This window comes from Engystomops pustulosus, chromosome 6, assembly GCF_040894005.1.
Source record: "Engystomops pustulosus chromosome 6, aEngPut4.maternal, whole genome shotgun sequence".
Classification (NCBI taxonomy): Eukaryota; Metazoa; Chordata; class Amphibia; order Anura; family Leptodactylidae; genus Engystomops; species Engystomops pustulosus.
The window spans coordinates 144,721,481-144,736,292 of NC_092416.1; the positions used below are offsets into that span (position 1 = coordinate 144,721,481).

Consider the following 14,812-nt stretch of genomic DNA (forward strand, 5'->3'; position numbering starts at 1 on the left):
GCATACATAGTGTGCTTGTAGAGTAGGGGGGGCGGGCATACATAGTGTGCTTGTAGAGTAGGGGGGGCGGGCATACATCGTGTGCTTGTAGAGTAGGGGGGGCGGATGGCCCTGTGTGCTGTGCTGGTCACTATATTATATATATTATATGCAATGGGCATGGGTTGCCCATTGCGCACTTTGGCTCTCCTTTTGACCCCTTATCACTAGCCCAGAAGTTTGGAGGTATGCCATGGAATATTCCTAGACTTTATTGTCCATTCATCCAGGTTTGTGGGACTTTCCCTATTGGGTATCACAATCTAAATTCCTTGTATCAAATACACTGGCATCAATATTATCATGCTTTTTGGACCAGGTAAAGGTAGAACAAGTTCAGTTCTTACAACCAAACTAAGTTTGTTTTTACAAATGTGAACATACAGATAGCTTTACCCCTTAACGCTCTGCGCCGTAGCTCTACGGCGCAGAGGTATAAGGAGTGTATGGAGAGGGCTCACGGGCTGAGTCCTCTTCATACAAAGGTGGCGGTTTTTGCATTTTGCAGAAAACCCCCACCGCTAATAACCGCAGTGGGTGCTTGCATCGATCGCGGCTATTAACCCTGTCATTGCCGTCGGCGGGGAGCGGGCACCGCCATCTTTTTTACGATCGCCGCACCCCCGAACGTCGTGGGAGGCGGCGATCGGTTGCCATGGTAGCCTCGGGTCTTCTTTTGACTCGAGGCTACATGGCTTCTGCAGATTCGTTACAATGAGCCAGTGGCCATATATTGCAATACAGAAGTATTGCAGTATATGGTAAGAGTGATCTGACCATCTAGGGTTAATGTACCCTAGATGGTCTAAGAAATAGTGGAAAAAAAGAAAAAAAAAGTTTAAAAAATAAAAAAAATTAATAAAATATTAAAAATTCAAATCACCCCCTTTCCCTAGAACTGATATAAAACATAATAAACAGTAAAAATCAGACACATTAGGTATCACCGCGTCCCAAAATGCCCGATCTATCAAAATATAAAAAACGGTTACGGCCGGCGGTGACCTCCGAGGCGGGAAATGGCGCCCAAATGTCCAAAATGCGACTTTTACACCTTTTTACATCACATAAAAAATTAAATAAAAAATGATCAAAATGTCGCACAGACCTCAAAATGGTAGCAATGAAAACGTCGCATCATTTCGCAAAAGATACACCTCACACATCTCTGTGCACCAAAGTATGAAAAAGTTATTAGCGTCAGAAGATGGCAAAAATGTTTTTCTTTTTTGTACACATTCGTTTAATTTTTTAAAATGTATTAAAACACAATAAAACCTGTATAAATTTGGTATCACCGCGATCGCACCGAACCAAAGAATAAAGCTGAGGTGTTATTTTAAGTGCACAGTCAAAGTCGAAAAAACTGAGCCCACAAAAAGTGACGCACGTGCAGGTTTTTTCAATTTTTCCACATTTGGAATTTTTTTTCAGCTTCGCAGTACACGGCATGTTAAAATAAATAACATTACGGGAAAGTAAAATTTGTTACGCACAAAATAAGCCCTCGCACAGGTCTGTACACGTAAAAATGAAAAAGTTATGGATTTTTGAAGTTGGAGAGCGAGAAATGAGTGGGAAAAACCCTGCGTCCTTAAGGGGTTAAAGCGTAACTGTATATTTGATTCCACCTTTAATAACAAACAGTGATGCCTACTTTGTGCTGTTCGTCCTTTTCCTTTGCAAAGTTTTATGGCATTTTCTGTTCTGAAAGTATTTGACAAAAAGTCTATGCCCTCAAGCTGAGGCCAGCTAGCTTGCCCACCGATCCCATGATGCCTTGTGTTTTCTCTAAGTAATTAAGCATTTAATCCATTAAAGTTCCCACAAGTGAATTAACGGAACATTACACCGTGCCGATACGGAATGTATATGGTGACAGCCTGGCAGCTTCCACCACATGGAGATGCAGGGAACATGTAATAAGTAAAAGAAATTATAAGTAAACCAGTTACATGAAGTCTATAGCCTGTGCTGTGTGAGGAATAAGGGGGTTGGTAGCCTTCCTGCATAGTGCACAAAGTGCCAACTGCAAGGTGGAGGAAGGGCTGCAGCAGCAGGTACAGAGAGAGACTGAGAAAGTTCAGCAGAATCACAGACTGGGATGGAGGGACTGATGTGGGAAACGTGAGATCTTGTACCTCACTTTTCTGTGCAGGAGACATCTGTATCCACAGTTTTGAACACATCGAGCACTGCTACATACACAGCGATCTCTGTCACATGACCTCCTCCTCTGTGAGCAGGGAGCAGCAGCCCCTCCCAGGAGCCTGTAGAGTTTGTGTTTACTATAGACTCCAGGGCAGAGGGAGCAGCTACTGTAGGATAATAAGAGGGGTATAGCTAAGAAACTGCTGTATGTAGGTAACACAGTTAATAGGCAAAGTTGTTTTACATCTTAAGAGCTATTGATTTTAGAAAAAAAAATACCTTTACAGTTACTCCTTAACCCCTAGGCGCACCAGGACGTTATAGTACGTCCCCGGGGCTAGATGCTTAGCGCACGGGGACGTTCTATAACGTCCTGCTTCTGGCACCGGCTCACGAACGGAGCCGGTACCAGAAGCAGCGGCTGTCAGCTGTCTAGTACAGCTGACAGCCTGCGCTAACACCCGCGATCGGAGCCGGCTCCGATTGCGGGTGTTAACCCCTTACACGCCGCGGTCAAACATGACCGCGGCGTGTAAGGGTGTTTGCGCTGTGGATCGGATCCCCCGTGCCGCTTACCGGGGGATCCGATCCACTTCTGGGCAGCTCCGAGGACTGGCATGTGCCCCGGAGCTGCCCGGTCTCCATGGCAGCCAGACCCCTTCCGGGTCTGGCTGTAAACTGTCTGAGCATGCGCAAGCTTGCTCAGACAGTTTACACTGCTCTACAATAAAATAGTATTGTAGAGCAGTGTATTGAACTTAAACCAGTGATCAGAGCATCACTGGTTCAAGTTCAAGTATGTATAAGTAAAATTATGCAAAAACACTTAACACTACACATTATAATAAATAAAAAATAAATACATAAAAATATAAGCCCCTAAAATGTCACTTTCCCATAAAAACACTTAATAAAGTATAAAAAACACAAAAAACCCCGCATATTTGGTATTGCCACGTCCGTAACAATCTGTATAATAAAACAGAATCGTTACTGGACCCGCACGGTACACGCCGTAGAAAACAAACGCAAAAACGTTCCGAAAAAAGATAATTTTTAATTATACCCTATCAAAAAATGCTCTAAAAAGTAATTAAAAAAATGTTATGCACTCCAAAATAAGCCGACTAAAAAGAACAACTCTTCTCGCAAAAAATAAGCCCCTAACCAGATTTGTCAGCCGAAAAATAAAAAAGTTATGCATATGAAAAGATGGTGATGCTAAAATGAACAAGATTTTCTCCGAATTGGTTTTTATTCAGTACAATTGAATAAAATACACAAAACCCCCACATATTGTGTATCCCTGCGTCCGTAACAATCTGCATAATAAAACAGAATCGTTATTAGATCCGCAAAGTGAACCCCGTAAAAAACAAAACAAAAAAAAGCTCCAGAAAAAAGATCATTTTCAATTAATACCCTATAAAAATGCTCTAAAAAGGGATTTAAAAAATGTTATGCACTCTAAAATAAGACCACTAAAAAGAACAATCCTTCTCGCAAAAAATAAGCCCTTAAACAGATTTGTGAGGCAAAAAATAAAAAAGTTATGCATATGAAAGACGGTGATGCTAAAAGTAACAACATTTTTGCCAAATTACTTTTTATGCAGTAAAAATGGGAAAAAAATAAAAAATCTATATAAATGAGGTCTTTTTGTAATCGTGGCGACCCATAGAATAAAAATAATATACTATTTTTATGGTATGGTAAACGGGCAAAAAAAAAACCCATAAAAATCTTCCTGAAAAGTAATGATTTTCATTTCCTCCACCAAAGAGTTAATAAAATCTCACCAATTAGCCTATAGATTCCCCCAAATTACGTACCAGAAAAGTGCATCTCATGTGGCAAAAGAAATAAGCCCCTATAGGTCCACATTAAAAAAAAGAAAAAAATTATAGCCTGTACAATGTGACATAGAAAATCTGCTCTGGATGGCGCCTCCTTCCCTTCTATGCCCGGCCCTGCGCCCATACAGCAGGTCACCACCACATATAGAGTATCCGTGTACTCGGGAGAAATTGGGTAACAAACTTTGTGGAGCCTTTATTCATTTAATCCATTGTAAATGTTTAATTTTCCACCCAAAATGGGTGTATTGTGAAAAAATATTACAATTTGCAGACTGCACCTCCATTTTGTTTTAACCCCTATAAAACACGTAAAGCGTTAACAAACTTCTTAAAAGTGGTTTTTCATACGTTGAGGTGTGTAGTTTCCACAATGGGGTAATTTACGAGTCTCACTATTATTTAGGCCTCTCAGTGTCAATTAGAAGTTGAGCAGGTCCATCTAAATGCGGGTTTTGGTGATTTTACAAAAAATGTGAAAAATGATACCTAAATTCTGAGCCTCATAACATTCTAGTAAAATATGTGGAATCTTAAAAAACCATGCCAACATAAAGCAGACATTTGGGAAATGTAAGTTATGAATTTATTTGGGAGCTATGACTATCTGCATCAAAAGTAGAGAATTTAGAACGTTGAAAATAAAGAATTTTTCCAAATTTTTTCCAAATTTTGTTTTTTTTCATAACTAAACACAAAAGATATCATCCAAATTTTTAAACTAATTTGAAGTACAATGTGTCACGAGAAAACAATCTAAAAATCCCCTGGATATCTCATAGCGTTCCAAAGCTATAACCACTTATAGTGACACAGGTCAGATTTGAAGAATGGGGCCGCGTCCTTAAGGCCAAAATAGGCTGTGTCCCCTAGGGGTTAAGGAAACCTTGACATGGAAAGATAGTAAGCTGCATCCTCCGCAGCCATGACAGGACATGACACAACATCCAGGTGTTCAGAATATCCTTCTATAAATTTTGGTGCAGTAAAAATCACTAATAACATAATCGGTAAATACATTTTCACCTTTCCGTGTTGCAGCTTCACAAACAAGCGGACATGCAGGAGGAAAAGAATCGAATCGAGAGGGTTCTTGGAGCTATTTCTTCTCCGGAGTTAATCCAGAAGGTGTTAAGCTTCTCGCTTTCGGTAAGTGTCTCTGATAATGCAAAGGTTCAGGAGAGTGAATGCAACTTTAATGCCCATGGTTTCTACAGTCTGCATTGGATTTAGAGGAACACAGCATGGGACTATAGAATCGGACCCTCCCTCAAGTCTTGTAAATCATGTGCTTTTCTTTGCTTTCAAGGAAGAGGTACGTCCTCAGGACACCGTATCTGTAATTGGAGGTGTTGCTGGCGCCAGCAAACAAGGCAGGAAATCTGCCTGGGTCTTTGTGAAGGACAATTGGGAGGAGCTGTATAACCGGTACCAAGGAGGCTTCCTTATCTCGCGACTCATAAAAGTATGAAGATTTGTATATATTATATTTTATACTATACTTTGTTTTATTTGTGTAGCTAATACCTGCTTTTGTCTCTTAGCTTTCTGTGGATGGCTTTGCTAGTGAGAAAATGGCTACAGAGGTCAAGGTAAGCAGTTGGTGTAATTTTGGTGATTTAACGCACATCCGCCCGCTTAATGACCCATCAATATCCGCTCAATATCCGCCCTAACAATTAAAGGATCACTGCAGCTTAGGCTTTGTGTCCAGTGTAATGTAGTGAGCCGACTTTACTTAGGATATTAGGCTGAACTGGTCACATCTTGCTATTTTTGAGTAGATCTGTAGGGTATGGGAAGACTCGGGAGCCACATAACTTTCATAATACTTTCCTGTTGGGCTTCCGTACTAGGGTCCACATTGTAATGTCTGTCTCCAGATAATAAGATGTGATTTATGGCTCACCATCTCCTTAATTTTCATAATGAACATGCTTTATAGAACAGTGTATTGAGGTGTCATTAGTTTTCTCCCTATTGTACTGTGACAGGATAACACTGCATCCCAGTTTTAAACATCAACAAGGCTGGAACATCCTATATATAATATAGTACAACCAAACGGAGAACACTACAGCTGTCCAATATATTTACACACCAGTGTTTGAACTACAAGCTGTTGTTGGGCTAAACAATGCGAATTGACAGATTTTCATTGAAACTGTATTCTCCAGTATTGTGGATTGCACAATACACATGTGAACTGTCACCTACCTTTACTTTAAAAATGTATTTGAAAATGATGTAAAAATAAGAATTCTTGACATAATAGCCGTTTCATTTTTGTTTTTGTAACATTTGCCAAACTGATCACAGGTCGGCTGTCCTAAACCCACTTCTGGATAGAGGACAGGAGATCTGCAGTGAGCTCATAGATCATTTGTTTCAGCTGTGACACAAGCTTATGTTCTGGAGCGAAGTCTGTCCTTCATGTTTCTAATATGATTTCTCTATCTCCTTACTAGGCGTTCTTTGATGCTCATCCAGCGCCCTCTGCTGAGCGTACAGTGCAACAGTGCTGTGAGAATATTCTACTAAATGCTGCCTGGTTGAAGAGGGATGCAGACGCCATGCATCAGTATCTATTGCTGCGCAAGTCCCCCTCCTCTACTGTGTGATTGTGCGCAGCGATTCCCATCCGCCTGCTCTCTCACCGCCCCAACAGGCTAAACCCTAAGGCCCCCCTGCTATGGGAGGCTATGTACCCGTCCTCCCTTATCCCTGAACACCCTCCCCACCCATTGGGAAGCTGGTGCAAAAATAAAATAAATGAAAGCTCCCATCTGATCCTTGCTCAGTCCCCAATCAACTCCTTAGGGATTTTATTCAATTGCTCAGTCAGATCTGTATATAATGATAGAAAGTAGCTTCAAGCTGCTAACTGTGAATCTCCCAGATGCCCTTATCCATGGAAAATCTGCGTGAGAGACGGGAGAAGGATGTTTCTATTGGCCCCTGCTAGGTAGAGGTACCAAACACCAGTGTAGAGGGTTATCTTTTAGTGAGGGGGCAAGTTATCACAGAGTGTGTATTAGCCCGAGATATTATTGGAAGGTGGTTGGGTTTAGATGGAACAGTTTTTTTTTCCTTTTATTTTCTGGTGAGGGCTTTTCACTTCTGGTTTGGTCCTTACTTACCTCTTGTATTCTCCCACATCAGAAAATTGTACTTGTTGGCTGCCTGTTGTCTGTTCTGATGTTATACCCCTTGTTCTGGAAGGAGTATTTAATCAGGGGCACTAAACTCCTGCCCACCACTCCGTACTTCTGTGGCCTGGGCCAGTACTGGGGAGCCCTGCGCTCTGGAGGTCTGCCCAGTACTGTACTGATGAGCATATCTATACTGTAGATTTCTTTTCTTACCTGTGCTAGAACGACTAAGGTGCAGGCACTGTACTCATGCTCTTGATGTTTTCTTCCCCTTTCCTTCCTAATCCCTGGTTAATTTCTAGGTTATACCCGCATTCTGGGTCTGTGCAGTCTGATGGCATAGTGGCAGGGCCATGGGCCTTGGTTCGGAGACTTGCTTACCCGAGTTCTCTTTTGTGCTATTGTTTTAAAACAAAAAAAGAGTAATAAAAAAAAAATTTGAAAACAAACAAACAAAAACTGTTGGCGTTAATAAAGACAAAATGTGAGTGTGTATTGAATTTGTTCTTCTTTCTGTGCTACCCATGTTTTACAGTACATGTAACTTTCTTGGGTGGGTATATCCAGCTGACATATAGTGTGCTGGTGGGTATAGTGTGCCTGTACACAAGTTACACACTATTTGCGGATCTCCATATTTTGTACTACTTTTAACTGGTACTAAAACAGTGATACTTCTCTGGTAAATTCTGCATCCATTACAGTTGAGTGCATTGGGCCTAAGGGGGCTGTAACATGGGCGTACAATGGGGGCTGTAACATGGATGTTCAATTAGTGGGCAGATCACGGCCCCCACAGAAATCCGTGAGACCCTTTCACGGTGCAGTGAACAAACTGTGTCTCCGGTTCCGCCAGTTTCTATCTGGGAAACACTAGTCTTTTGTTGCGCCAGATTTATCGATGTGATGATGAATTTTGGTGCAGCATAAGACGATTTCCTACTTTTAGTTGATCTAAACTGTGTGCCAGAATATTTGGGGCGCAGACTATTTCCCCACCAGCCATGCCCCTTTCTTGTGAGGTCACACTGATTTTCTGGAGGTCATGACCCCTTAGTCGCAAAAGTCTGAAAAGTGCCAAAACAAGGATAATAGCCTTGATAAATGTGACGCAAGGCACTTTACACAGTTTTTGGTCGCAATACCAACAGAATTCTGGCACATGTGCATTAATAATTCCCCTCCAACAATCCCCACTGTCTCGCTGCACCATGACCTTGCAGGACTGACAGATTTTCTATGGAGAGTTGAGGAGCTCTCAGCCCCCCCCACTTCTCCAACCACGTGCTACACCCAAGTTATGGGCTGGGTGAGCACATGGCTGCTGTCTGCTCGTATGCACTTACCCTTTGGCCGGCAGCACATGCCCGTGCAAGATCTGTGAAAAATGGCTTCTGCGCTTACAGAGTTTCATGGACTGACCACATTGGTAGGTCCTTGCATCATAGTGAAATATGATGTGAGGAGACCCTACGTGGCAGCAGAACAGTGCTGTCCGCATTGTTCTCTTTATTACCGTGACGATTATGCTGTTTTGCAGGGAACCAGGGACTCTTACATCATACTGTATGCCACAATGATGCAAGAAGTCCTTTTCTGGACTATGCTTGGTTACTGAAATCCCTGTCCTAAATGCTGACAATACCGATTCAGTGCAAGGGTTTCCATCTCGTATGTGAGGATGGCTCCTAATTGTAGGTGGTGGTGAGCAGCCGGAGAATATCTGTACATAATGGTTGTACAGACATCTTTCCACATTATTTACACTGTGAGGAGGTTTTATGCCAACATTTACAGACATGCAAAGTATTCTACACTCTTAACTTGTCAATTTAAGTATGTCCTGAATGTCTTATTCAAGGCTGAGCAGAACAGGAGGAGTGTGTCTACACAGAAACCTTAATAGCACTCAGCCAATGGTCACATGAGCATAGTCTGACCGCGAGTCCCAGTTAGTATAACGGTTCAGCGCTGCTTAACATCAGGGAAGAAGGGAATTTCTGTATCTATCACTATGACACCATCATAAATCCTTCAGCATGGGGTAAATGCCTCCCATGGTCTTGACACACCAGAATAGTAAAATAATCAAAAATGAGGCTTTATTTTTGAGTTCTTTCAGAAACCGCTCAGGAGGAATTGACACGTTGTAACCCACATCCAGTCACCACTTTGCAGTGCACTTTTTTACACTGATTGGATGTTGGTGAATGGGAAAAAAAGGGTTCAAAATATTTTTTCACTTATCAGTGAAAAGAAACTGAAGTGTGAAAGATACTTTACTGAACCATCCTTTTCAGTGTGTATCAGTGAAAAATCTGTGATGTGAAGGAAAAAAAAACTAAAAATGTGTGTCTGCCCTTGTTCTGGTTACCTCCTGAGCATCGTGCAAATTACTTTACAGCTCATCTAATGTATTACCAATATAAAGGGGGGGGTATAGCCTATTACAATGTACATTAACATCTTCACTTAGGATACTTCAATTCTATATGGTTTTCACAGTAAATTAGGTTGGAAAATTACACTGGTCCATCATATCCAACTTACTGTATATACTTGAGTATAAGCCAAGGTGCCTAATTTTAACACAAACTGGGAAAATCTATTGTCTGGAGTATAAGCCTAGGGTGGGAAATGCATTGGTCACTCTCCACCTAATATATAGCAAGCAGCCCATGTCCCCTAATATATATCCCGCCCCCTATGGCTACCTATTAAAAAATAAAAAACACTGTACTCACCTGTTGCCCCCCCCTGCAGGTTGTCTTCTGAAGCCCCGGGTCTCCCTGGGCTGCCATCACATATTCTATTATGTCAGGCAGTTTGGCTGTGTGCCGATGGTGGTGTACACACTATGATATTGGCAAGCGGAAGACTTCATGGTGTGTGCGCCGGGGACTCAAGGAGGGAGCCAGAGCTGAAGACGAAAGTGGGCTCGGCTTATACACTAGTAGTATGTATGGTATATGAGTAAACAAATGGGTTTCACATGATATTTCTGTTTTCAAGAAAGCCCCCCTCACAGTCTTGCTTCTCTTAAAGCTAAAGAATCTATGGTTACAGTAGTAGTAGTAGGTATGAGCCTCTAGGTGTAGTGCAGCGGTGGGTAATTAATTTTCCCATGGGGCCACATGAGAAAGTGGAATGGTTTTTACTGGGCTTACTTCTATCCAATACCTAATGACCCATTTTATACTGGCACTTATGTTGTGGGTCAGCTAATTTTATTTTTATTAGTATCCAAAAGAAAAGTATGTTTTTATATGTACAACATGGCACCTAGGGCAGAAACCTGACCATGCAGAAACCTGACCAGCTCTCTATGAACATATCATAAGTGTCCAAGCAAGTCCACCACTGTCCATATGATGTATTAAGACCATATGACCACCTGGAGGAGAGAAGCTTCTACCATCGCCATAGAAAGGGATTCTTTACTGTAAGAGCAGTGACACTGGAGATTGTTATGGCGGATACTTTGTACGTGTACGAGGGGGGCCTGGATGATTTCATTGAGAGCAAAAATATTGCAGGTTTTGAAAACAAAATATTTTTTTTAATCTTGTAGGTTGGACTTGATAGACCTGCATGATATTAGGGTGCATACAGAAAGCTGACATTGACATATGTGCTGCAGTCCATACCTGACAATAATTACAGACAAATTGGGCTCACATTCTTTAGTCCCAAAGTACTTAGCATGTTCTATACCAGTCCTCCTACTGCAGATGGAAATTACACTGAAAGGTTTTTCTAAATCATTGCAAGTTAGAGGCACCATAGGTGATAACAAAACAACTGAGTTAATTCAACCTGAACCAAACCAAAATCCAGCTGTGGCAGTGTTGTAGGAGAATGCTGGGTTTTCCTACAAATCTAATTTAGGCCCTATCCACAGGATACAGCCTAACGTGCTGATCGGTGTGGGTCTCAGTGATGAGACCCCCACAGATCACGAAAACGAGTTATGCTCAGCTGTATTACTCTCCCAGAGCAACAAGGGGCCCAACTAACTGACTTAACAAGGACCCCATTGAACCCCTCATCACCTGTGGATAGGGCCTAACTTTGATTTGTGGGAAAACCCTTTTAATTAGATTCTCTGTGCTACGTTCACATATTACATATCAGATAAATGGTTACAGTACAGTGATGGTTAACCTATGACACCCATGTCAGAGGTGACGTAGTAAGCTGACAGCATATGGAGCCTGGGACAGTGTCTGTCACTAATGGAGGTAAGATGGCTGCTGTTTGCGCCGCACTATCATTAGGAGAGTTGCCTCTCCTCTGGATGCTGATTCTGTCCATGTGCTGCTCCGGCTTCACTACCTGGTAGCACCAAACATCCCGAGGCAGGACAACTGCTTCTGAACGGCGGCCATCTTACCACCGTTAGTGAGGGCAGCCTCCCAACCGCACTAAATGTATTGAGGACTTGTACCAAGACAACTGTAAACACTAGAACTGTGTCCCACAGATGCCCCTTTTAGGGTTTATTCCAGTGACTACAGGGGGGATTGGAGAATCATTGCAGGCATGTGTGCTCCTTATACCCCGGCCATTATTTTAAAGCAGCTCCCACAATCTTACCCTGCTCCCAGTATTCCCACGTAGCTGGAGAACTTTTAGTTATTACAGCTACAAATCTCACAAAATTATGAATTTTTTACAAGAGACACAAATTTTAACACGCCCAGCTCAAAAGGGTGTCCGTCACTGATATAGTATACACTGATAGCATTCAGTGATAATGCGATTGGGTACAGAGGCCATTTGGGCAGTGAATGCCATTATAAGCTTTCCAAAGATCTTTAGTTTAGGAAGAAGCCAAAATAAACCAGGTGTAAGATTCTCTCCCTGCACACACTGGGGTTTATTCTGAGTGGTCTTAGGGTGGAGTTGTGGGGGTGGGCAGGACCCTCCCAGAGGGACATTTAGTCATGTGTGAGGTTTTGGAGCTCGCCTTTTCTTCTTCCTGACCCCACGGAACCAGGTTACATTGTGTGTCCTATCTGTGTATGTATATAACTTTATAAGAGTAATTATAATATAGTAACTTTTTATGTGTACATATAGATACTCCAGGTGTTATGTGTTTTTTGTGATTTTTTTGATACATACATAACTAAGTGTCTGTAGTCATATCCCATTCTGTGCCGTGCACGTGTATTGGAGGAGTAAATATATATATATGCTATTGAACATGGGTCTCTATATGTACATGTATATGGTCAGGTACAGGATGAGAATCCATAAGATCCAGTAGCTGGTGTAGAGCTGGGATATAATAGTGGGTGGGTGCTGGATTTATCACATTCTTTTCACATTTTTTGTACCCCTTTTTGTGAATTTTTTGGGCGCATAGGTGGATTTGCATCTTTTTCTGTGACTAAGACGCCGGTCCAGAAAATTTGACTGTAACTGATTTTTTTTTTGTTGATTCCTGATTTATCTTAGGAATCCAGATGCTGATGTGAAAAAAGACAATTTGTGATTTTGTTTGCAACTCTTTCAAAAAACCTACAAAGTAACATGCCAGATTTAACACCAGCTAAGGCAGATCAAACATGACCAAGTCCCTGAAAAAAGAACAGGTGCAGATTTCCAGTCTAAAGATAAATGACCCCCACTGTGTATACAGGAGGGGGCAGGAGAGGAGGCCGCTGTGTGTGGCTGTGTTCTCTGTGTATTTTATGTGGTTACTTTGTAACACGTAGGTTATAAGTAGTCTTTTTACATGTATAAGTATCCTAGAGCGTGTGCTGTGAGTAGGTGCTTATGGGAAATAGCACAGAATAAGCAAGGTGGATAGAAACTAAGAAAAGACTTAGGAACTGAGTAATGGGAGAAAAGAGAACCCAATCTCAACCCCTTTATCAGCCAGAATTAGTAACGTGGTGTTTATTAACATCTTAAGTACCAGGCCTTTTCCGTTTTACCAACTCCCCCATTCCAAACTTTTTTTATAGTTCCGTTTCTCTGCGGCTCAAATTATACTTCCTTGTGTCCCCATTCAATAATCTTTGTAATGTATGAACTTTTAATCGCATTTTGTTCAAAATTCTGTGAGTGACCAAACGGTGAAATAGCTGCGATTGTGTTGAGTTTTATGTTCATGGTAAAAAAATATTTTAACCCCTTCAAGATCAGGCCACTTTTTGTTTTTGTTTCAGAGCGATGTTTATATTTCATTTTTCCATTGATGTTTCTGTATGAGGGCTTGGTTTTTTGGTGGAACAAGTTTTATATAGCAATATTTTTAGCCACATAAATCTGACTTTTATTACCTTTTGTGGGCAGGGGAAAAGAAAAATGAAATTCTACATTTTCTAAATTTACAAAGAAACATAAATAACATGATAAATATATTCTCTGGGTGCATTTCAGGAATATCAAAATCCTGTTACCAGGAATGTGATTTTTAGCTGGTGACAGGTTATATGCTATGCTGATTTTGAAAATGCCCATTCAGCATTCTGAATCCTTTCAATGGTTTATAATAGTTTATTTTACATTACCTGGCTCCCTGCCAGCAGCAGTTGGTGAGCCCAGGGGGTGGGGGAGGGGAAGCTGCAGTCTGTGTCTCCTCATACATTCTTCCACTACTCCACACCATCCGCCCCCTCCCTTGCCTGCTCAAAGCATATGACAGGAAGTGGGGAGGAATCTGGACGAGTGTGGAGTAGAGGAGACTGAGACACAGACTGCAGCTGCTCCTCCCCCGGGACTCACCACATGCTGCTGGCTGGGAGCCAGGTAATGTGAATTAAACTTATATAAACTACTTAAATGACTCAGAATACTGACATAGGCAATTTTAAAATCAGCAGAACATAGGCTATGTGAACCTGTCACCAACTAAAAATCACATTCCTGGTGACAGGTTTGCTTTGACTTTTTTTTTTTTACATCAGGGCTAGGGGCAACAATAACTGTGTGCCAAATGTTTAGTTTATCATTTTGTATTGATTATTCCCTGTGTTTACCCTACTAATGCCAGGGTTCACCTAGTTCCACCCTGGTTTTAGGATTATGTAACAAGACTTCTAGCATCTGATTTTACTTCAATCCTGCCCTATACTGAGGTCTTTACGGAAAGAAATCCTTATGCTCTTATTTGGTGGAATGGTGGTGGCAGTGCCAGACGACCCAAAGCCATGTCCCACATGTATAAATCTTTTTCTTACAGACACCTTGTACAGTGCTAGAAATTCTGTGGTGAAATTTTGGATGTCTGCACATACCCCTATACTGAAATAGAGCTGCCATCATACTCTTCCAATTGCCAGAGACAAACGGTTGTCACTCCGCTCGTTTTTACAGGGCTACAAAATACATACATTGGGGCACATTTACTTTCCCAGTTCCTGCGCAATCCCCAATCCGTAATGTCTGACAAGGATGAACTCTACCGCGATTCACGTAGATCGTGCGCCCAATATACATGGGCTGTAGTTCCTGGGGTAAGGGTGTGACAATGCTATGCTGAATAGGACATGTCTATATGTCACTTTGAGTTGGATGACTGTTGCAGATTTTTATCAGTGTAGGTGGGCTATACTATGCGGGGCAACCTGCTTCATCATGCTGATGTTGGCTTCATTGCAT

General features: G+C 41.7%; 1 protein-coding gene across 1 annotated transcript in view; it reads left to right on the top strand.

Annotated features, from left to right (window-relative positions):
• Nucleotides 1-7,691, top strand: part of NPEPPS (aminopeptidase puromycin sensitive) — a 40,633-nt gene extending 32,942 nt beyond the window's left edge. Inside the window, exons 20-23 of the mRNA XM_072111591.1 lie at nt 5,088-5,195; nt 5,356-5,511; nt 5,591-5,638; nt 6,515-7,691. Coding sequence (XP_071967692.1) covers nt 5,088-5,195; nt 5,356-5,511; nt 5,591-5,638; nt 6,515-6,667 — 465 coding nt within the window. The 3' untranslated portion in view covers nt 6,668-7,691. The remainder of the gene's footprint in view (nt 1-5,087; nt 5,196-5,355; nt 5,512-5,590; nt 5,639-6,514) is intronic.
• Nucleotides 7,692-14,812: the final 7,121 nt, after the last annotated feature.